At 37.3% G+C, this 24,331-nt stretch overlaps 1 protein-coding gene across 1 annotated transcript in view; it reads left to right on the top strand.

Moving 5' to 3' along the window:
- LOC134751836 (sex peptide receptor) overlaps positions 1–24,331 on the top strand; it is a 113,457-nt gene that overhangs the window by 49,475 nt on the left and 39,651 nt on the right. Inside the window, exons 2-3 of the mRNA XM_063687332.1 lie at positions 16,850–17,132; positions 17,798–18,035. Coding sequence (XP_063543402.1) covers positions 16,882–17,132; positions 17,798–18,035 — 489 coding nt within the window. The 5' untranslated portion in view covers positions 16,850–16,881. The remainder of the gene's footprint in view (positions 1–16,849; positions 17,133–17,797; positions 18,036–24,331) is intronic.

A 24,331-nucleotide genomic window follows, 5' to 3' on the forward strand; every position in this document is an offset into this window, starting at 1 on the left:
TCGCTCTTATTGCGCAGACATAAAGGTTTTTCCTACCGGGTTTTGCCGATTCTGCGTCGATATAATATCTGGGGAGACCCTTAAGGGCCACTTGCGCGTTTTAGAGTTAGCCAACTAACTATAATTATTATAATAACAAAGTGTAAAATATATGAGACACTGCTCTGTTCCATTCAAATAAAATACACTAGTAATACAGAACTTCATAAAATATTTAAAAATAATACACAATTTTAGATCTTTCTGCAAGTTATGACGGAATATTCTCTTCGAATGGATCCTTGAGAATTTCAAAGGATCACTGTAAAGGATACTTCAAGTTTTCTGTACTCATTTACGGCACAAGAGCCAATAAAGGCTATTGGAAATACATTGTTGTACAGGGAGAGGAAAGCGATCCATTGCAGGATAGCTTGGTTAGTTCAAAAGTAATTGGCTACTTTTAGTTGAGTGAATACAGTCATGCAATTAGGGCTGAAATAGATGGAATGCTTTGTTTGAGAAAATTGCAAGATAATCGGAAGTCGATAAACGAGAAGTCCCAATGACAGCTCAGAAATGCTACTAGAATTTCGGGCTCTGATAATAACTAGCAAAAACCCTTTTTTTGACACTTAATATTGCTCCGTTCGTAATCTAAAAAGAACTTAACGCCATATATTTTGCAAAGATATTAAGTCAATCTTCTTCTAAATAAAGTATTAAAAAGGAGTTTTTCTAAGAGCAGGAGGTTGATTCTAATTCATCAATTCGTTTTAGTTTTGATTGTTCCTCGACGATTATCTTGGTGATTGGCGCGCATCTCACGCACGACTTACACTTCGGTTCGCATGCACCAATGAGCGTGAGCGATCTTCAAGGTCGTGTCAAAACAAAATCAAAGCCGTAACAAGTTGCTAAATTTGAATCGGCTCCGGGGGTGTTGCTTAAAGCCGTAATATCCCGTTTTACATCAGGGATGATGTATGGCGCATGCCGGGACGCGATCCCCGAATTTTTGATTGATTATATAATCTTTGATCCGTAATTTTCTACTCGTACAGGTAAAGGAGTGTTTAAGGGTAATATAATAAATATGGCTGATAGTATTAATGGTAAATCATCGCAATGGGTAATTAGCTAATTACCATACCCCGGTTTGACGGGTGTAATTTGGCTTGACCTAAGTGCTAAAAACTAATACCAGACATATTTTATTCAGAAAACGAGCAACATCAATTGTATGGTAGCGGCTTTATGGCGGCGGGTTCGTGTCGTGTCGACCATTTTCATAAAAAGATTTATACGTAATTTAAAGGGCTCCCTCTGGTTCCATAACAACTTTTGTCATATTTTTAATTGTCATAACACTTTATACATAAATTTGTAAGGCATAAAAATCTTTAGTCAGATTTATTCCTGAGTATAACTGGGTTTTTGTCATAAATGAGTTATGTCATAATTTTTATAGTCATTAATTTAATCCGCATAAAATTTTAAGTCATCTACTTGATACCCATAATTGTTTTTCGTTCAAAGTATTGCAGTGCATAGTATTAATATAGACATAAAAAAGTTAGTGGTCATAATATGTTTATTTTTTCATAAATGTTACAAAGCATGAATAATAAATATGTATGGTTGTGAGGAACCCATGACGAAAATATTACTTTAGTCATAATCATAACCACACAAAGACCGTAAAAAGAGGAGATCGAAGGAGAGGAGCGCCCTCCAGTAGGAGTAACGGTTTTATAAAAGAAAGTAATCATAGATATAGATTTATTTAAATAGTATAGGTAGGTTAGTTTCGTTAGGTTTCTTTAGATGTCCGAACGACAAACAACGCAGAAACAGGAGCCCCGTCGGAGCGTAAGCGGGGCTCCGTCGAATTGAGTGTCTGGGCGGAGATTAGGGAAAAGGTTATGGAGGAGGGTATATAAGTATGCCTTAAACCATTATGGTTGTAAGCTATTATGCTTCAAAACGTTATACGTGAAAACATTATAAGTACCGATAAATATGCTTTTAGCTGGTATGACATTTAATTCATTATAATAATTAAAACCTATATGCACAAAAAATATATGACAACTGCTGAGTATGCCATCAAACATTATGGCTAAAAATGTATGACACAATATGACTATTCATTTGTATGCGCAATGATGATTATGACACAAGTTGTTATGCGTATCAAAGATATGACTTAAACTTGTATGCAACCCAGTATGGACCGGTAATTTAAAAACAATAAAGTCAAAATCTCATTACAATACGGAACCCTAAATAAACAGCTTTTTGTGTGAATCACTGGCGAGCAAAACCGATGTACCCGGAAAAGCATCTTAATTTTTTTAAGTTGGCTAATGATATCGTATGCTCATTGGGCCGGAACCCCGGGCATCTGCTTCTATATTCCTATTGCTTACTTAGCAGGTGCGAACGTTCGCCTCTTTTGTTATTCACTAACTTTTAGTTTCTTGGAGTCCTATAGAGTTCTTTTGATAAAGACAGACAGATAGTAAGCGTTGGTAGCATAAGGGTAAGCGAGATTTTCATACCGAAGTTTGCGGTATCGCCAATGACGACGCTTCACGACGTACCATGCACATAAGAATGTTGGAAGTTTCAGAATTTTTGCTTTTAAATATATCGTGTCGTTGTTGAATCAGGATTACTGGTATGCTGTCGGAAAATTTCCAAATTTACGAAGTTTCCATATGGAAAAATTTTGGAGATATCGCGTATTTTTGTGTGGGAATCGTCAGTTTCTTTTAGGAAAATGACTGCAGAGCCAGGGGACCCCCCCCCTGCATACAATCAGTCTATGCAGGGAAGTCAGGGTCCATTTGTTTGACATAATTATTAAAAGTCATAATATAATGATTGTCAGATTATCATTAATCATAATTCTGAAACCGTTAACATTTCAGGATTTTCGTAAGGTTAGGTTAGGTTTGTTTTATGGCAATCCTGAAAACTTACGAGTTTCTGAGAAAAAACATATTATGACTAACGAAAATGTGGACAAACAATACGTTATGACTTAAAACGTTATGGGAAACAATAGAGATCCAGGGGAGTCACGTCTCTCTGCAGCTGACATACATATTCTGTAGCCAGGATCTATGACACATTTAAAAAATGTTTCTGTGAACTACAGTAGCGTTGGGAATCACAGAACTATACGACACAATAGCACGCTGCCGTTGACGTCCCCGGAAAAAAGTTTTTGTCGGTCCACAGTTGATGGAGTAAGAGGGCCTTTAAAATGTATCCTGGGCAACTTGCTGAATAAATTGGTTATTATAGATCTATCACTTATCTGAGGCAGTTGGCAATGGAGTTGCGTGATTTTCTAGTAAAAGGCAGCACAGTTTTCAGATTAAAACTAATTTGTAAAATGTAATTAATATTACATTTTACATTCTTCTTATAATAAACATGAGCTTGCTATATTATAGTAGTGTGGCGATAAAGAGTATTAATATCTTCTATCTAGTTTTAATGTAGGTACTCACTGTAGTCGTATTCAATATTGATGACTTTATTTTTTCTTTGTTTCAGGTATGTCAAACAGTACCGCACGAATGGCACCATTCTATTTAAAAAACTACGGGTAAATAGTACTATTTTAATTAAAGTTCCAATTCACCGGCTAACGTCACTTATATTATCAAGGAAATTGACAAATCATTTCAAAGGTAAACTTTTATTTTTATGTGATAGTCAGCAAACGAGCAGACGAGCCGACTCCTCTGGATCTGTATTGTTTCCCATAAAGTTTTAACTTTAAGAGATCCCTTAAAGGGATAAGTTCGCCTTTGTGCTACTACCTACCTACCTACAACTCAATGAGGTTGCGGACTCCGAGCTCCATTTTAGTGGCCCCATTAAGAGTGCGGATTATTCCTACCGTAAAGTATACTCACTTATTTCCAAGAAATTTCACGTTTCGCTTATTTATGATACTTTTTGTGATTTCATTTAGAAACGAATGGGACTTTCAAGGGCTTTTACGGAGAACGAGTCTAAAATTAGATATTGGAGTTTTATATGGAGCGCAAAAGTATTTAGACGACCGGTCTGGCCTAGTGGGTAGTTACACTAGTGACCCTGCTTGTGAAGCCGATGGTCCTGGGTTCGAATTCCGGTAAGGGCATGTATTTGTGTGATGAGCACAAATATTTGTTCCTGAGTCGTGGGTGTTTTCTATGTACCTAATATATAAGTATGTATTTATGTATATAAGTATGTATATCGTCGCCTAGCACCCATAGTACAAGCTTTGCTTAGTTTAGGGCTAGGGTTGATCTGTGTAAGATGTCCCCTAATATTTATTTAATTAAAATTGTTTCTTCAGAGAGGCATTTAAAATTTTACTTGTTTTTGGTGTAACTAGTTTTAAATTTATTTTGCTTATTATTAATATAAGCACTAGTCTTTATTTATATATGCCCGCAATAGTCTAGTCATACAAAAAGTAAAAAAAAAACATAGCTTTTATTTGGTTAGAGCAGGGCTCGGAACCGGTATTTTTTAAAAACCCCGAAAAAGCCCAATATTTTGAATTTTTTTATGCTCATTACGTAGGACTGAATCATGTATTTAGGAAACAATTTTGCATTATTAAAACGTCCCATTAAAAATGAAATTATAAACAAAATAACGAAAAAGAACGTAATAATACCGGTATTTTTGTATGGAGCAAATACCGGTTTCCGACCCGTGGGTTAGAGAATAAAGTGACATGGCCGATGTGTTTAACCGTTGAGGTGATTTGATTGAAGGTTGAACGTAATTTTCTTATTTTTCTATCCCTAGTGCAAAGGTAGACAATTTTGTGCAATTAGAGTTTTGATAAGTCTAGTGAATTTTGTGCAATGCTCCTAATATAGAACTGATGCAAAGTGGCAACGACACTTACTTAACCGAAAATAATTCCATTGATAACGGGGTCCCGAAATATTCCATTTAAACCTCAAAGACACTTTACTAATTCAAAGAATGGCAACGTTTTAAGACGAAAATTCTGAAACATTTCACGGCCCGAAGTTTCTATACTTGTAAGTATCCAATTACAGAACAAAGAGGTTTTGGTTTACATTATCAAAAAGGGTTCGGGGCACAGATCTGTTATTATTAGATAGAGCATAGAGGCTGTTTTTTAGTGTTCGACCTAGATTCGGTTTCGGCCAAAACTGCCGAGCTTTTCGGCCGCGCGGAGACTGTAGGTATATTCGGTAGTGTCCGACCGAAATTTGGGTTTTGGCATAAAAAACCATATACAAAACCGAACCTTCGGTTTGGGGTATAAAATCAGTTTCGGTCGGACACGACTGTTTTTATAACGTCTGGTTGTATTCCGCAAGGTATATACGGATACGAATGTACTAAAGTACACTTTTGTTATAGGACCAACCTGGGGCCCGTTTCGCAAAAGCTTGTAATACAAGTGGAAGTCCTTTTCTAACAAAATCTGTCAATAAGTGACATCCGCTTGTATTACAAGTTACAAGCTTTTGAGAAACGGGCCCCTGGTAGTCACGAAAAAGCGTCGTTATTATAAATTTCGATCAATTAAATCTTGATATTTTCTACGAAACAGCCTCTTTTGCTGCTCATGAGCGTAGTGCAATTCAGTTGCGGCCACGTTAACAATAAATACGCATGTAATTTACGAATATCATTAAAAACTGAGTTCTAAATGTAAAATTAAATGCTGTTAACAAAATGTTGCACATTTATAATTTAATTAAAGCAACTGAGCATTTGGTTCTAGGCGTTTTTATAATAATTGTAAAGCCACATCACGGTTCGACGGTTTTAGACGCCACCATATAGGCGGCGTCTTTTTAAACGCTTCAAAGTGCGTAGTCTTTACAACTCAGTTGAATGAATACTGATGACGGCGAGTCTTCTTAAAAACTTACAATCTGACGATTTGCGATGCGATGAAGTCTACGTTTCGGGGCGTTGACGGTGCCCTTTGTCATTTCAAAAAGGGTATTTTTCGGTTACGACCCTGAATGGGGGTAAACTGTTTTGTTGTCGTTTTTAATATTTCCCGCCAAAATAACTTCTCGTTAGCTTAGCTTTTCCGTGTTTTTGTTTACATTTAGGTACTTATTTAAAAATCCTTTCTTATACCGTATTAGCGCTTTTGTAAAGCGAGTATTTTTCGTACGAGCGACGGCAAAGTCTCTATTTCAGCTTGGGCAAAAATGATTTCGTATTGTTTTCCAATGCAGTTCGCATTTCTCAATCGATTTTCGTGAAATTTTGTGAACAGGTTTGATAGGTTTTTGGATTTTGTTTTCAACATGACGGGGCCATGGAGTTTCGCAAAGTCTGCAGCTCGCAGCTACTAGTTAAATACAACTTTTGGAAACAAATCAAAATATTTTATTAAATATATCATTTTGATTTATGTTTTTTAAGTAGTCACAAAATTATATTATATAAATTATAGACTGAAATAGATGTCATATACTAAAGATAAAGTGACCAAGCCCTCCCGTGACAGAGGCCGGATTCGAACCGGCGTCTTCAGCTTACGCGACTAAACGCGACCAGTGGGGGGACACTCCTTTCGGGAAAACGGCTCCGTTCGGCTCAGCATTGCTCCGAGCAATTATTAGGGTTGGCGCAACTTGACTTCCCTTTGCGTGCACAACCACAGATAAGATGACTTGAGTTTTGACAACCCTAAATAGCCGAAGAGTAGTGCCATAGATTAAAAAGGGACAGCATGATTCGACCCTAAATCGCTGTCAAACTTCGGGTTTGTAGGAAAAACTCTCGCGGCTAGAAGATGTTGATATCAACTTTAGCCAGTTTTCTCCGAGATCATGCTGGGGATAACGCCGCCCTCAAAACATTGGAGGTTAAAAACGGAATGATACGCGGTTTACCTAAGTCTCGTTTTATTAAATAATTACTAAACAGTGTTTTATACGATATCTATTTCAGTTTATAGTTAAGGTGCCGTAGGTTCAGAGCGCGAAGTTTTTGTAAAATTGTACCAATTTTTTAGATTACAATACGCAGTGGCGTAGCTAGGCGTAGGCGAAGTGTGCCGTCGCCCACGGTCTCGCGCCCCAAAGGGGGCCTCGCGCCCCAAAGGGGGCCTCACGCCCCAAAGGGGGGTCTCGCGCGACTGACAATACGATTGCCAAAAATTTAATTAGCAATCTTGAGGATTTTCTCAAGTGACTTATTTGATTCGAATCCTAATTATTTTACTTTCGCTTCAATAGAAAAAAAATCACGGACATAGGTCTAAAACGCACTTTTAAATTTTGAAACAATATATGCTCAAAAGCTAAACATATGAAAATTACTTCTAAATATTTAATGCGCTTCTAGAAACTCGAATTTAGTACATATTCAGAAAATTCCCCAACAGTTTTAAACTCCAGAATAGAGCTTACAAATTTATTCGCAACAAAGAACTATCACAATTCATATAAACGCAAAACATAAACACGCAAAGAAGATAACACTACAAACTTCTGCTTCAAGTTAAAACGTGAGAATAGTTTGTTTATTCCAAAGTTAGATAAACTAGAGATAACCGGGTTTTCTACTGAATACTTACACAGCTTAAGTCATGTGTGTTTGCGTATAAAAAGGAGCCTTATGGCTATTGGCATTTACTCCACTTCGCATTGTATAGATAGTATTATTAAATATTCTTTGTTGCTAAATATGCTAGTATTGTTGTAAGCGCTAAGCGATTCTTTGTTGTAAGCGCTAAGCGCCTTAAGGTTGAATTGAAATGAATGTAAAGTATAAGTAAGTCATATACTAACTATACTAAGGTAAGTTTTTTCAACTATTTTATTCTTGTTTGACTCATACTAACTGTAAAATATCAAACAAAATCAAAGCGAATCGTTTCAAAATGAATGTTATTAAATATTTATCATCCAAAATAATCATTCTCCTCAATTCTCCTACCAGCCAACATAAGGATTCAAAGGAAGGACTCAAAATTATCATTTGATTACTTATCCCCACGTGTGTTTTTTTTTTTTTTTTTTAATTATGTATTTATTTAGGGACTTTTAATCTTAAGATTACGCCAGTCCCATCGTACCTTAATCTAAATTACACTCATCTACGGCCTGTCAGTATACTGACTAATATAATTATACACAAATAAATATATCTCCTTTGCCTCTTCTGAGATTGGTGCCGCCAAGATGCTTTGAAAAGCGCCTACATCTAACCTATTAATATTTAGTGACTTCATCAACAATTGTCTTTTACCTTCGTTCCGTACACATTCCACCAGTATATGTTGAACATCCTCTACAATATTGCAAGCTTCGCAGTTCGGGGATGGCTCTTTTTTCATCATAAAAGCGAACTTCTTTAGAGGAATGTGTCCTGAACGAAGTCTTAACCCTATTTTAATTAATTTCCTACTTAACCTAGCACTCATAAACCAAGGAATATGAGGAGGTTCACATTGCATAGTCCTGTACCATATACCTTTTTCTTTGCAACGCTCATCAAAGTGTTCTTTCCATATCCCACGTACTTTCATATTGTATTTATGTAACTTTTCTGTAAAGTCTGGTGTAATATAAACTTCTGCTCCATTTGTGCGGGCTTCTTTTGCTAACATGTCAACCTCCTCATGTGGATAAAATGCAACTTATTAGGTACCTACTAATCAGTTTTTGCCTTTTTGGACGAAGAGAACCTTTACCAGCTGGTATCGTGAAAAATAACTTAATTATCTCCTGTATTAAATAAAGCTTACACCGTTACCGTTATAAAACCGGCGCTGCGGTTTGCAACGTCCTAGTTCCTAGCTTGTTTAAATTTGATCAAAGTTGCTAGTGATGCTCGTTTTAAATCTATTTTCGTTTATAAAATTAGTCAAGAATGAGTTTCACGGAAGTGGTTTGTTTTACAAGGTTTATTTCAGTCTTGAATAATATGATAAGTACTGAAAATATGATTTGTGAGAGAGTAGATATAATAGTGTTGTTGTCAGGCGTTGTGCGTTGCTGACAGGATGGCCCAAAAATACGTTGAATAAAAATATTTTGGAATATTCTTCACTTAAGTACTCATCCTATACAAAACCGGACAAAAGCGAGTCCGACTCGACCACCGAGAGTTCCGTACAAAAACTTATGTTTTATTTTTTACAAATTTATAGTTTTGAGATCTTTATCTCTACTTGTAGTGTATGAAGATATTACTTGCCAAATTTCATAGTTCTAGGTCAAGGGGAAGTACCCTATGAATTTTGATTCCCTTGAGTGTCAAAATATACGTTTTTTGCGGCATAAACGGCCGTATCTTTTTTTACGTTACCTTAGAAGTTTTATTTTTTCACAGCTTCAAGGAACTGTAGACATGAGTATATTAGACACGAAAAGCAAAATTACACACAAACGGAGGCCTACAAACGGCCCTGTCATCAAAGGAATGATACTTACAAAAAGCGTAATCAAATTAGGAACAAGCCTATTTTCGGTTACTTACTCGTGTGGCTTCTTTTCATAAGTCTTTGATACATACTGTGTGTAATAATTTGGAGTCTTGGGAGATCGCAAAAACGTAAGTCTTTATACATAATACTAGATTTTGCCCATGACTTCGTTGGTATTTAGTGAAACTTGGTATATGTACATTTACGTAACGTAACTAGCTCTGTACTCCTAGTGTAAATTTCATTTAGCCCACTGACTATCAGTCCGCCAGACGATATCGGCCTGTCAGTTGTTCGGAACTGCCAAATTTTTGTTCTAACTGACAGGCCGATATCGTTCAGCGGACTGATAGTCAGTGGGCCCCTTTAGATAGCGTGACGGACGTACGCGTTTGCGTTAAGTCTCATTTTGTATGGAATTTTGAACAGCGCACCAAGCGGGACGTTGTGGAAACTTCTCGTAGTTTTCACTACTGAAACAAGCAAAATAAAAAGCAAGTTGTAGAAGGTTTGTATTTAAAACTTATACTCACTCTAATTTCTTTTTATTAAGGCTTCTAGCAACAAATACTAGAATAGGGTATGCACCAAGGTACTAACTATTGTCCACAGAAGTGACGGAAGAAAAAACTGACTAAATGAGCCCTGACTTTTATTATTTTTCATTTTGAATAACCATTAGGATCTCTAAGTATATCGATTTTGTCAGTTAGCAATCATTGTGAATTGTTCAAACTTTCTCGTTTTTTACTCATAATTAATGTTATTACCGGGTCTCACGCGATTAAATTTCATTATTTTACCTTTTTTTCGACGTTCCGACCTTCCGTGACCACAGCTAGTGCAACCTAGTTGAAACGTCGGGAAAAAAGTAAAATAATGAAATTTAATCGCGTGACCACCCGGTAATGAAATTAATTATTGTGAATTATAACTTAAATCTTTACTTATTTTTATTATTCAATTTGTCTATTAATTCTACTTTCAAAATAATGATCGAGGAAAGTAATCCCAAGTAAAGTTCACTACCACAAACCGAAAACAAACATTTCCAACTACCCTCGTAAACTGAATATTTACTAGATTCGCGATAACGAACCGTTTAGTTTGTACAAACTTTCTCGTTTAACTTACACGGAGAGAATTATTCGGTTTAACTAGATTTTCGCACTGACCAATTACATGAACACGTGGAGGACAGCCCGTACAGGGTTAAATTAAATTAATTTCGTATGAAGCAGAAACGTCAGCAAACGATGGTGTTAAGCTTAGAATAAATTTAAAAGTGGAAAAAATTACTGTCTTGGGTGAGACGACGCTGGATCATGCTCTGCCATCTGAGCTACCAAGGATAGCCAATATTTAGGGAGCTATTTATATGGCGACATTTATATAAACTTAATGTCGGGTAGTTTAGTGTTGTTTACCAATATCTCAATTGACATTTTACTGGGACGTCAGTCTTCCGTGACAGCAGCTACTAGCTGGAACGTCGAAAAAAAGGTAAAATAATGAAATTTAATTGCGTTAGACCCATTAATGACTAAAAGACTGATCAAATTTATAACTTACCCAATCCCAGCAATTTTGACGATGAATCCAATTGAGTAACTATAACTAATGACAGACCCCTCGGTCTTACCGGACAACTTAATATAAACTGTACGGGAGACTAATAAAGTAGGCCAGCAGAGAGCAGAGCCAAACTTTCACCAGAGGGCCATCTTAGATAAACCAATGGAAGAAACCATTCAACCATTTTTTTGGACGCAGGGGTAAATGCATTTACCCATTTCACCCCCGGGCTGGGAAAGCCCATTGGGGGGTGGTAATGTGGGACTCCTCCCGTAACTCTCTCTGCTAGGCAAGGAAGATAATTCCCACTAACATCCTCTGCGGCGTTGCCCGCTCTACCGTTATTAGAGGACGCCACGGGGTCGCAGACCATTCTACCGTGTCGTCCTCCCGGCTGCCCCGGTTAGTATACCGGGGGCACCCTCACTCCAAAGGAGGGAAGGATCGGCAACGCACTAACCCTTCCCCCAGACGTGTAAGGCCCTATATTATGGATTCCCAAACCACAGGCCCTACTGAGGGAGTAGGTGATTAATATTGTAACCGCCTCCTCCCGACCCGTCTACGCCGGAGCGGATGGTTTGCTCCTCGCGCTCGAGCTTCGCTACCTCTTTTTTCTGCAGCACCACTTCGCAGAATTTTGTGACGGCATTCCACTATCTCTCACTGCTCAGCATACTCGACACCACATTGTGCAGAGAGATCATCCACCCCCAATATCGCCACCATTTCGTGGCGCTCTTAGACCCAGCATGGGTAATCCGCAATGTCGTCCTCTTCGTCACAGTGATGGCAGACTGTTGACGGTTCCCGCTTAATTTGGTAGAGATAATGACCAAAGCAAGGACCGCGCAAGGGAAAGATTACGAAAATAATTATACTATTTTTTGTATGAAAATATAGATCAGTTTTGTTACATAGAACAAAGTAGGCGAAATGTATGCAACAGTTAACTTAGGAAACGTTCATTTATTTCTCGAAATATGGCTAAATGTTGTAAAAATACTCTGTATACCTATTTTGTTGTTATACCTATGTTGGCAATTTTATCAACGAGATATTAAATTTTTATACCAGTAGGGTAGGGTAGGGTACAGTAGCACAGAAAAAAATAGCCAGGTAAAGTGGCTCAACCTAATTCCAACATAAGAGTGGTTATTTGCAATGGTTAATTAGTCTAACACGTGAGGGTGCTACAGTGTATAGGTAGCGATATTTAGGAGACTGAGCCACTGTTTGCGTTGAGCCACTGTTCCCGCCCTAACCCTAAATAAATTCGGCCTACTGTATTTTGTCTACCGACCGACTAACCAACTATCTATTAGTAATAAATTACAGAGTTAAGATGGCCGACATCGATTCCAGATACTGCTACTTGGAAGATGAAGTTAATATAAACTTTAGTTCAGCCAGACAGAAATATATTAAGCAAGGGTATTAGGGCATTTTTGGATAAAATTTATACAGTCGCCATCAGATATAGACATAACATTTTTACCATTTTTTCTAAGAGCACTATCTGGAGGCCCGGCCGTGTCCCCGCCAAGACGAGATAAAGGTCAAAAAGCAGTGCCTATCTTTTCTCGGCACGTTTCGTCGTATTTTCGAACCCTTGTAGTTTCGGCTTGGAATTTTTAGTGTACTAATATTGTCTTACTTACTAGCTTTTTGTAGAGTAAAACACATATTGATTTCGACATTTTCATAGATGAATTTATTCTGGGGTCGTTCTTACAATAAAATACGTATTCACCTCGCGAAGTATGGCTCGTACAAAAAGCCTTCTATTCCGTTGAGGAATACATGACATCTTTTGAGTGAGGTAGTTGCATGATAATTTTTAAACTTAGCTTTAGTTGTAAGTTTAGTTTTTTGCATGCCAGATGCTGGTGAAATATGTGTTACTTATGTATAATATTGTCTGACCACCTTTTGTACCATATTTCATGCAAAATAAAGTTATTTTCTTCTTATTTCTTCTTAAACTATGACAAAACATCCTGGATGCATTGTAACTAACTTTAACAATAATTTTAACTATAAAACTCCCGTGAGACTCAAACATATTAAATCCGTGTCGTTGCTCCGTGAAGATGTTCCTCGTAAATTGGACCGAAACATGTCGAGCTATTCGACTTAATAATACGTGAGTGACCCGGTTTAAAATAATTTAATATAACTTTAAAAACACGTAATTTTTCTTAAATTTAATATTAAGAGAAACACGACAACAATACCAATTTTTTTATTATTCTTCGCAATACGTTTCTAGACAAAATTACTTGAATTCCTACTAAATTTCCCTATCGTAGAAATTAAAAAGCCACATTTTCTTAATTACAGTATCCCATTAGGCTATTGTTAGCCCATAGATTACCCAATTCACAAATTTTCAAGATTATCTCAACCTAGAATTTAGTAACTCTAAAGTGACTCTAGCGATTACATATAAGCAATTATGTTAGTAGTGTTCAGTCAGACATTAATAACACTGTAATACCTATCTCTCTGTGTTATAATTATAGACAAGCCATTAGTAAAGACTGTCATTCTGTACACTCAACAGAATATGGTCCTATACCTTGTTTATCGAACCAACCTAGCGAAGCGCCCTCTCTTGCACAAAAGGTCGGTCTGGTCGGTGGTCGCAACTGTATGGCGGAACAGATTTACTAGTTCGTCTGAATAAATATTGTACGAGTAAGTACTGACAAATGCAGAACTTGCAGATAAGTTGCATGAGATCACCACATAATTGACCGAGCGTTACCGAAGGTCTCCGTTTTAGCTTGGGCAAAAATGATTCCGTGTGTCCGGATGTTTTCTTCTGCAGGTCGCAATTCTTAACCGATTCTCGTGAAATTTTGTGAGCTTGTTCGATGATTAAACAGAATGTTTTTGTCGATTCGGCTTTTGAAAATTGTTCTAAATGGCGGACTCATAAATTTTTTTTAGTTTTAAGTTATGCCCGCGAGGAATAATATAGACAGGTGTCTTTGGCGCCTTCCACAACATTTACGACTGTAGCTTTGTGTGGATACTATACCAATCCTTTTTATTTAGCGGTCACTGTATACAATCTGCATATGTAACTACCACTTACATATGTCCGTGTAACGCCGACAACTTCCTTACTCGTAAGCCTTCAAGATTAAATCTAAACCCTCTATTAACAGTGACAAATTATTCAATGGAACTACCCCTAACGTCAAACCGGGAACTTTCAGAACGTCCTATTCATATATAAACGTGCTGTTGAAAATTGGACTTTAATCCGTAACAGTAAGGTTGAAATTCAAAGTGGCCTTAATTACAATTTGTAATTTTCAGTAGTTAGTTCTCGCCAAACCTGTAACTTTCAGAAGATCCTATCTTATACAATCGTGTGGTCGAAAATTGTACTCTAATCCGTTACAATACGGTTCCATTTTCAAGTAATTTTAATTACAATTTGTGGGTTTTGGTAGATTGTTCTGTGTGTAGTAAATAACTTATATGAATAATTTATTTGGTAGGTAAGTGGTGGCTTTAACTTTGAATATTTCCGACAACGACAAATGTAGTCAGAAAGTCTTAAGGAGCCCACTGACTATCAGTCCGCCGGACGATATAGGCCTGTCAGTTAGAACAAAATTTTGAGTTCCTAACAACTGACAGGCCGATATCGTCCGGCGGACTGATAGTCAGTGGGCCCCTTTAGGTACTAAATGTGCCATTTTCAACCAAAAGGGTACTTATTGTCGCTAGTCAGTAAGGCGCTAATTCCATATAGCTTCAATTAGAAACCAATCTTATCGACAAGCGACAATGTGGTACCTTTTACTTGAAAACGTCACAAATAGAGTTGGAAACTTGAACATTTAACATTACAACTTAAATCACATTTATAACCGGTTCTGGATCTATCGCGAAGTTATTCACGAGTTTATTTTATTTATTTGTTTATGTGTCGGACTATTGACAATAATAAAATTAACATATGTGTAGTGGGTGGTTTGAAAATGTCTGTTTTGACATTTTGCTGAGACATCAGTAGTTACCCGCGACCACGACCAGTGAATCCTGTGTCCAAACGTCGGTAAATAAAAGTAACAAAATAAATTCGCAATAGACCCGGTTGTAAATGTGATTTAAAACTGTTGTTGATCTGTTGTTTCGTCCAATTACTACAAATTTCGGTTGTTTATAGTTGCTCTTCCAACAACCAGGCCTAGTTCCCCCTCTGGGTTGGAAAGTCAGATAGCAGTCGCTTTCGTAAAAACTAGTCCCTACGTCAATTCTTAGGATTAGTTGTCAAGCTGATCCCAGGCTCCCATGAGCCGTGGCAACATGCCGGGATAACGCGAGGAAGATGATGATAATAATTGCTCTTCCACGCTTTGGCATTGCAAAATCACTATTAAAGAGTTAGCTTTAGACAAATCCTAAGACGCTCGGTAGCAAAACTTGGTCGTTTAATACCACTTATTTCGAAAGTTGGAAAATGAAGTTGATTATACTAAGAGGCCAAACAAAGCCTGTTGTATTTAACTTCGTCGGGAATTCAATTTAACGCCATCTAGGCTTATTGTTGACGAGCGGACTAAGACAATCTCGTGAATCTTATAAATAAATCTAGTTTAACTTCTAAAGTTATTCTAGTCTTATACGGGCACTGAAGTTAAAACAGTTTATTTTACTTAAAAAACACGGTTTATGATCCAATACAGTTCACTATACTTTAAAATACTAGCTATGGTTAAAGTCACGTGACTTTTCGCAGCATCTGTCAACCCGATACATTTTTTATCCCACGTTTTTACTAAAAAAAACTAGATATAAGTACGTTCTATTTTGTTGAGTGATATAAAGAGCCGCAATTGTACCTCCAAACAGCCGCATGCGGCTCGTGAGCCGCGGCTTGCCGACTCTTACTATAATATTCTTGTAAGTAATTAAAATTAAAACAAACAATTTTTCACAAGACACGACATTCTATCAAAATATTATAACAAAAAGCATGTCGCTGCAGCGATCAAAATTCTATTTTCTTCGCCCTTAATACCTAATCAATTTAAATTGGAGTACGCATTTAATTAAGGAATACAAACATATTAACTTTGTGTGGTTTCATTTCATCGTTCTAATTGGCTTAAAAAGGATAACGAAAATAAACGATGTTCCTTTGAAAATAGAAATCGTGACTTTCTAAGTGGGTTTGTTTTAAGGGGCCCACTGACTATCAGTCCGCCGGACGATATCGGCCTGTCAGTTAGAACAAAAATATGACAGTTCCGAACAACTGACGGGCCGATATCGTCCGGCGAGTCAGTGGGCCCCTGAACGTACCAATTCACCACATAATTATATTTATGTTAAAAGAAACTTAAGTAAATATTCTTCACTAGCTTCTGTCCGTGACTTCGTGCATTGAACTATTATTACTAATGTATAGAACCGGCGCAGAACACCAGTATTTTGCGCCACGAGTTGCTGCCGTTTTGGCATCAAACCATAGAAGCGAAACGTGAATCTCGCGACCTAAACGCGTAAGCGCCATAAATTTTACGGCGCTTCATAAATGAGTGAAATGACGCAACTTTACTTAAAGGTTAGATTTTTTCTATTATGTCTAAGGCACGTAACCCAAAAAGGATTTAAATGGTGATTCTCAAAAAAATATGTCTGCGGTCTAATTGCCGCGACCCATACAAAATGTATGACTTTACATACATTTTGTCGTGGCAATCAGACGCAACCGCAGACATATTCTCAGAGAATGATCCTAAAAGGAATGTAAGCGCTCCCAAAAACCTTTTATCCCGAAAATAATTCAACACCCTTTTCTCTTGTCCACAGATCAAAATGACGATGAAAATTTAACAACCAACATGGAGGCTTCGAAAGAATGGCCCGACTTCTTCAACAACACGAAGAACTTCAAATCCGGCGCGTTTGAAGAGCCGTACGGTGTGAACGACGTCATCGATGTGCCGAAGATCAACTATACTTATTACGACAATTTGACTGCGCCGGATTACACGAACTTCACGACAGACAATTTTTGCGCGTCGAAATTCAGCCACGTGTATTTGAATGTGACTTGCGAATTCCCTATTGATTATGCTGAGCCTATGTATGGGTGAGTGTTCTATTTATTACTTAAGAGCGAACGACGCTATATAAATACTTGCATTTTGGGATTTAAATGAAAAATGGTATTTTCGAATAATAATACTTATATGTGTAAGAAAATTGAAAACTGAACTTCATAAATATTTTAAAACTTACGTATTTCAGTCCGTTGCTAGTTTAAACTAGTATATTATATACCGAATCTAACTTTTACAAACAAAATCGGTTACGTCAGCCACTTGAGAGCACACCAGCGACAGCAACGGAATTGAAAGCAGTCGCCGTGGCCGTATCGGCCGTGGTTATTATTATTATTATATACCGAAAGAACAGCAAAAGAATGCAATCTATAGACTAATAGGTAGCAAAGTGACGTCAGCGACGTCATAATGACGTAACAATGACGTAATTATAGCGTCATAATGACGTCGCTGACGTCATTATGACGCTATAAATGCTGTTAGGGGGGGCAGTTGCACCAGCCACGCTTACTCAGCAGAATAATGGAACTTCCCATACAATAAAATTTAGCGGTTTTACCGGTGATAGACAGTTTAGTGCAACCGATCCTAAGGCACCTATAGCTGTGGTTTATTCACAAGGAAAACTCAAGTCAAATTGCTTTCAAACTGTATAATGTTTGACCTAATAAACTATTTTTAATCCTTCCAGATACATCGCACCGTTCCTGCTAGCCACCACCACCGTCGCCAATACCCTCATCGTCGTCGTGCTGTCCCGCAGACACATGCGCACGCCCACCAACGTCGTGCTGATGGCCATGGCTCTTTGCGACATGTTCACAATGCTCTTCCCGGCACCGTGGCTCTTTTATATGTACACGTTTGGGAACCATTACAAACCGCTCAGCCCCGTGACGGCGTGTCAAGCTTGGAACTACATGAATGAGGTAAGTCATTAAAAACTAAGAAATCTCAAAAAATATGGCCGCTATTTTAAACTTGTTAGTTAGTAGTCCAATTGTCGCTGGACCAAATGTAAAATTATACTGAAAAAACAATCACACAAAGCCAGCATATACCAATTAGGAATAGAGTTATACCGACAAGGTCACGTCAAAACTCTTTAATAACAGAAGAGAGAATTGTTTAAGTTTACAAAGCAAACATGCATAAAGCAATCTGAAAAAGGTGACTATGAATTTTTAGTTTTTAGTTATCACTCCATTTAACACTAGAATCAGATGGAACGCTTGTAATATAAAAGTTACGTAGACTCATGATCCGGTTCAGCTTTCTAAAATAACATGTATAGCACAAACGTGGTACTCATGGACATTGCTCTTTGCGACGTGTTCACGATGCTCTTCCCTGCCCCGCGTGGCTCTTTTATATGTACACGTTTCGAAACCGTTTGGTAGCCGCGGAGTCCGGTCACGGCGTGTCAAGCTTAGAACTGGATGAATGAGGTAAAATTTTACAAATAAAATTTATATAGGTCTGCAAAATGTAAATTGTTTTTTAATTATATCTATAATTAAATGTGAATCTTCACACAAGATCAAATGTAACGTTTAAACCAAAGATAGATATAACTCCGTAATAGATGGATACAGTCTAAGAAAAAAACGTGCCTCGAAAATCACGAAAATTTGATTCTCGATCAGATGGCGCCACTAGTTTTGGCCTACACTCGTATAGAGGGCGTTGACTGTTTCGTTTGTTATTTATAATTTTAACGCATACCAGTGAAAGAACATGGGTCAAAATCATATAAAAATAATTAATGCAAATAAAAAAATCATTTATCCATATTTAAATACATGTTATCGTATTTTTATAAATATTTATTTTTAGTTTTAAAGTGTGTCGACAGATGGCAGTGAATTTACTGGGGTTACAAAATTTACTATGACAGTACCGCTCTAGTATAAGTTACTCTATGGTTTAAACTAAGAAAATAATGACATAGAGCCAGCACCAATGATCCAATGAACCTACCTCACCTATGGTGAGCATGACACTAATTGGTGTCATGTCGTATTAGGTTGCTTATAATCGAAGAAAGTTGTTGACCTATTTTACCAGAATAGTTATTCTAGTTTCCAAAACAAATATGCAGAAAAACAGTCTTAAAAATGCATAGCACAATCCACAAAATAATATCCATAAACGCGATCTTTTAAGAAAGTGATCCTCCGAAATATGAACCAGAGAATTATTTCATAACTCAAATCCGGCATTACTTGCCACCAGCAATATCACTAACACCTTCTAAAAACAGCTCCCGACAGGAAAATTATTCTTACTTTACCGTAAGTAAAGAGATCACAGACTAACAGACACCGCAAATATGTAAAATTTCGAGTCATGCTATTAGGGCTCACGATAGGTATATATGCATATAATAATGATTCCACGATTCAGCCTATATACGTCCCACTGTTGGACACAGCTCTTATGCGCGAGAGGGCTTGGGCTTTAGTCCTCACGCTGGCCAACATCAGATTGGGGACCTTTGAATTTCTTCGCACATGTATGTGAAACCTCACGATATTTTTCTTTACTGAAAAGCTAGTGAAATATAAAATACCTTAATGATATTCCGTAGGTACATTAATTCCGAAAAACTCATTGATACGAGCCAGGATTTGATTCCGCGACCGTCAGATCCGCTTGACCACACAGTCACCACATAAAATCAGGAGTTTAAAAGTTGTTTTTCCCCTGGACACATTAACACTAACCTTGGCAACGAGTTAAAAAAAAATATTCACCCTAATGCTCCATCTTGTAGATGAACTACTGATTTTTCACATTGTAAAATTTTGGAAACTTCTCTTATTTTTGTATGGGAATCGAAATTATCTATTCCCAAAATGAAAGTTTCCTTCGTTTCCTGTGAAAATTTCCGAGAACTTTTTGAACTTCTTGAAAACCCTTCACTTGCATATCTGTTATAAGAAGTGATCTGTAAAAGAGACTGATCCATACCTAATGACTGAGAGGAAAGTTACGTAACGTCTTACTTACGTAGGCGAACAACGCGCAAACGCGAAGCGAAGAGGCGCGACGCGGATAAATTAATCCTTTGATACTTGATACCCATAGAAGTGTCCTACGTAACTCGTAAGCGATCTCGTTGCGATTCCGATGCGTTTAAAGCTTATCGCGAGGTCTCACAGAGCCACTAGTTATTTTATGTTTATTTCTTAAAATTCACGAAAATAACAACACTAAAATCAACTTTATTAAATAAGAATAAGGTCGATATCTTTCTAGCATCGAACCCGCGCACGTGTATTATAGACGCGCCCACTTCGGAAAAGGTCATCGCATCGCGCCGCGCCGCGTACCCGCGAAGAACGCTCACCTAGGTCATTTCCATACGTATCAAAGGTTTGTTTCTTCCTCGCCGCGTCGCACTGCTTCGCCGCGAGAGCCGCCGCGTATGCCGCCGCGCCGCGCCGCATCGCTTCGCGTTCGCGAGTTGTTCGCCTACGTAAGACGCTGCCTTAAACTTTCCATTTCTAAAGAATAATAAAGGGAAGGAAACTGACTTCGAAATCGAACTCGTAATGGATGAAAACAAATCCACCATTGAGACGACAGTTGATTGTTTTATTTAGATGAATTGACATAGACTTGGGAATTATTATTTTATTATAAGCCAGCTATAGTTAAAATTGTTATTATATTAGATAGTTGTAATACTTTAATTTTTAATTGTTATTTATAAAATTGTAATTGTGATATAATGTAAAATTCAAGCGCCATGTATATTGTTATATGAATAAATGACTATGACTATGACTACGACCGTCATAGTCATAGTCATTTATTCATATAACAATATACATTGCGCTTGAATTTTACATTATATCACAATTACAATTTTATAAATAACAATTAAAAAACAATTAAAATTTAAAGTATTGGTTAGATCAAAATGAGACGCAATTTTGATCTTGATAGATGTCTGATGGGCGGCATTTACTTTCAAGGCAAATTTAGACCGTTTCACGTATGTAACATTATCTTCAGTTATAGGCCAATCAAATTAGATCCTAAAATAGGATTTTGAGGAATTAATTCCCAGCAAGCTGGAAATCGTTTAAATTCTTTCATTTGATCCTTAATGCAATCAGAGTTTTCTTCATCCCAGGTGGTGTGCATACATTTTGGGAGGCTTAGGAGACACATTTTTCCTTGGATTGTCAAACCACTCAATGTAGAAGGAACCAGCAAGGTTTGGTGGATCAGACACTGGTAAAAAGGCGTTTTTTTTTTACATGATTTTACAAAAAACCGGACAAGTGCGAATCGGACTCGCCCACCGAGGCTTCCGTTTTTTTTTTGTATTTTTTGTTGTAGCGGCAACAGAAATACATCATCTGTGAAAATTTCAACTGTCTAGCTATCACGGTTCAAGAGATACAGCCTGGTGACAGACAGACAGACGGACAGTGGAGTCTTAGTAATAGGGTCCCGTTTTTACCCTTTGGGTACGGAACCCTAAAAATAAATTCAAAGTGTGGCGGTATTTTTTTACAAACTGATTATGAATTCATTTTACGGTACCTTTCGGATCCTCGGATATCAATTCTCGTCATGATTAGAACAAATTTTCTGTCGGACGTACCATTTTCGATTTACAAGCAAAAAACTGAAAAAGAGCTAAATTTTAAGAACACCTCCTGTCCTGGAATGGAGCAAACTCTGATTACACGCATTTAGGACAAAATGAAGTTATTAAAACAATTTCCAGCTTGCTGGGAACTAATTCTTCGAATAAATATAATTTGATTGGCCTATACTGGTATAGAAGTGAAGTGAATTTTCATGACGTGAAAACTAAACGGATTAAATTACATATAATGAATTTAAAAATACATCCCTATGTTTCGAACCCTTTACAGCATCACCCGTTGACCACAAATGCGGTAATCGAAACGTCGGGAAGTATTTCAAATTAATTATACGCTATATAATCCGTTTAATAGATTTATTTCGTTTCACGTATGTATTTGTATATTTCGCTTCGTACCCAATAGCAAGTATTTTACACTCCTAGTATTTTACCTCCAAGTATAGATCAGGACCGGAGTTCCAATGCTACTTAGGTACGTTATTGTTACGCAAATGGGTCGAGATACCGGCTCGTGTCCATAATAAGCACGTTTACCCTATTGGCAGCGTAAAGGCCTGTAATGGCTGTTTACCCTAGTATCGGCCATTTTGCCTGAACAGTTTCTAGTTTTTAATAGCCATCGATCGCTATGAACGTGTCCTATTTAGAAACTTAGATACCTAAGCAATCTCTTTATCATTTGTCACCATGCCTGTCACGTTATAACAATGTAAGTGCGAAAGTGACGCATGTCATGATAAGTGATAAAAACGCGACCATGATATCGCTGCTGCCGGGCTAGCACATGATTGGCGCGAGAGTATCTCGCCGCGACATAGATTACCCGTCCCTCTTTAATTCGTACAGTTAGTAAAAGACGGGTAGTCTATCTCGCGGCGAGATACTGTCGCGCCAATCATGTGCTAGGCCTACAGGAGGCTGTTCGGGTTGTCATTTAAAGACAAGTCAATCACATTTCCCGAAAATGAGATCTAATTTGATCTTAAATCGGAATGCTAAAGTTGAAATACTTGAAATTCTATTGACGCGTATGTGATCGATAAATCCTATAAAGGGGGCCAGTGACTATCAGTCCGCCGGACGATATCGGCCTGTCAATTAGAACAAAAATTTGACAGTTCCGAACAACTGACAGGCCAATATCGTCCGGCGAACTGATAGTCAGTGGGCCCCTTAACTGTCCTATGCCTGGAAAAGGGTTAAAATTGTAAAGGAGAGGTGACTTTGGTAGTGTCTTGATATTTATATAAAGTTATAACTTTGCGTTTTTAGAGTCACGTGGCTTAAATGGCAAAAACGAAACAGTGTCGTCATGTATGTCTGTCTGTCCTATCTGTATTTAAGTTATATTTTAATGAAATTTGAAATATAGGTGTATTTTTAGAGCCGCTCCTGATTTCGGTAAAAATAAATAAGTAAATTCCATACAATTAACTTAGTGAAAGAAAAATCAGTAAAAATCAATGTGCCGCGCATCGTTCTATAGGTGCTTGGTTTCTTTTAGGTTTCTGAAATATTTTTGATTAAGCGAATAATTTTGAAAATAATCGCTTCGAAAGTCCGAAAAAATGTGTCCCAATTTGAACCGGACGTATACCTAGTCAGCATCAATAGTAGTGGATGAAACAACGCGCCAAAAGTATCTGACAACCCAGATAACTTTTTCAAATCCATACTAATATTATAAATGCGAAAGTCTGTCTGTCTGTCTTTCTGTCTGTGTGTCCCCTCTTCACGCTTAAACAGTTAAACCGCTGAATTTAGATGAAATTTGGCATAGAGATAGGTTGAGTCCCTGAGAAGAACATAGGATAGTTTTTATCCCGAAAATCATCCCTTAAGAAAGTAAAAAGCGGGGTGAAATTGAGATAATTAATGAAGTGCCTGCTAATTTGTGTGCATAATATGCTCAAATTGAATGATTGCTATGAGAATTTTTCCAGGCGCTATACTTACTTTAGCTGCTGTTACTAAGTCCACGCAGACGAAGTCGCGGGAAAATGCTAGTATAGAATAATTTCTAAAATTCACGTTCGAAAGTCATATCTTACAGTCTTACTGCTAAATATAGCTTCATAAATACTTTCCACGAAAATTTTAAACATGATCGATCGAGCCAATAATGAATATTGTTCCAAAAATAAACTAGTTGTTTCATCCGTAAGGTATAAAATTAAATATAAACTCAATGTCATCATCAATCACAAACTAGATAAGGGAATAAGGATGTCGTTAATAATGAACTAAATATTCAATATTTGATTACAAATAAGTTTGATTGTACGCGTTCGGTCATATACTAATTTTAGCGCGACGAACTAAACTCCTAGTTAAATAATTGGGCTTCGCAACTTCGCCCAAATTACTAGTATAATTTCCTTACCTAACATTATATTCCACGTGTAACTTAACACTTCATGGCCCGTGTACGTTTGAATTTTACAGTCAGCAATGTCATTATGAATAAGGTAGTAAATAAAATAAGCAAATAAAAAACGCGATTGAAGTTCGTGTGTCATACGTTGATACAACAGAAAACAGTCCACGTAACCTAATCTCAGTATTAAAGAGCCATCAAAAAGCAGTCATTTGGAG

Source organism: Cydia strobilella, chromosome 23 (assembly GCF_947568885.1).
Source record: "Cydia strobilella chromosome 23, ilCydStro3.1, whole genome shotgun sequence".
NCBI classification, from domain to species: domain Eukaryota; kingdom Metazoa; phylum Arthropoda; class Insecta; order Lepidoptera; family Tortricidae; genus Cydia; species Cydia strobilella.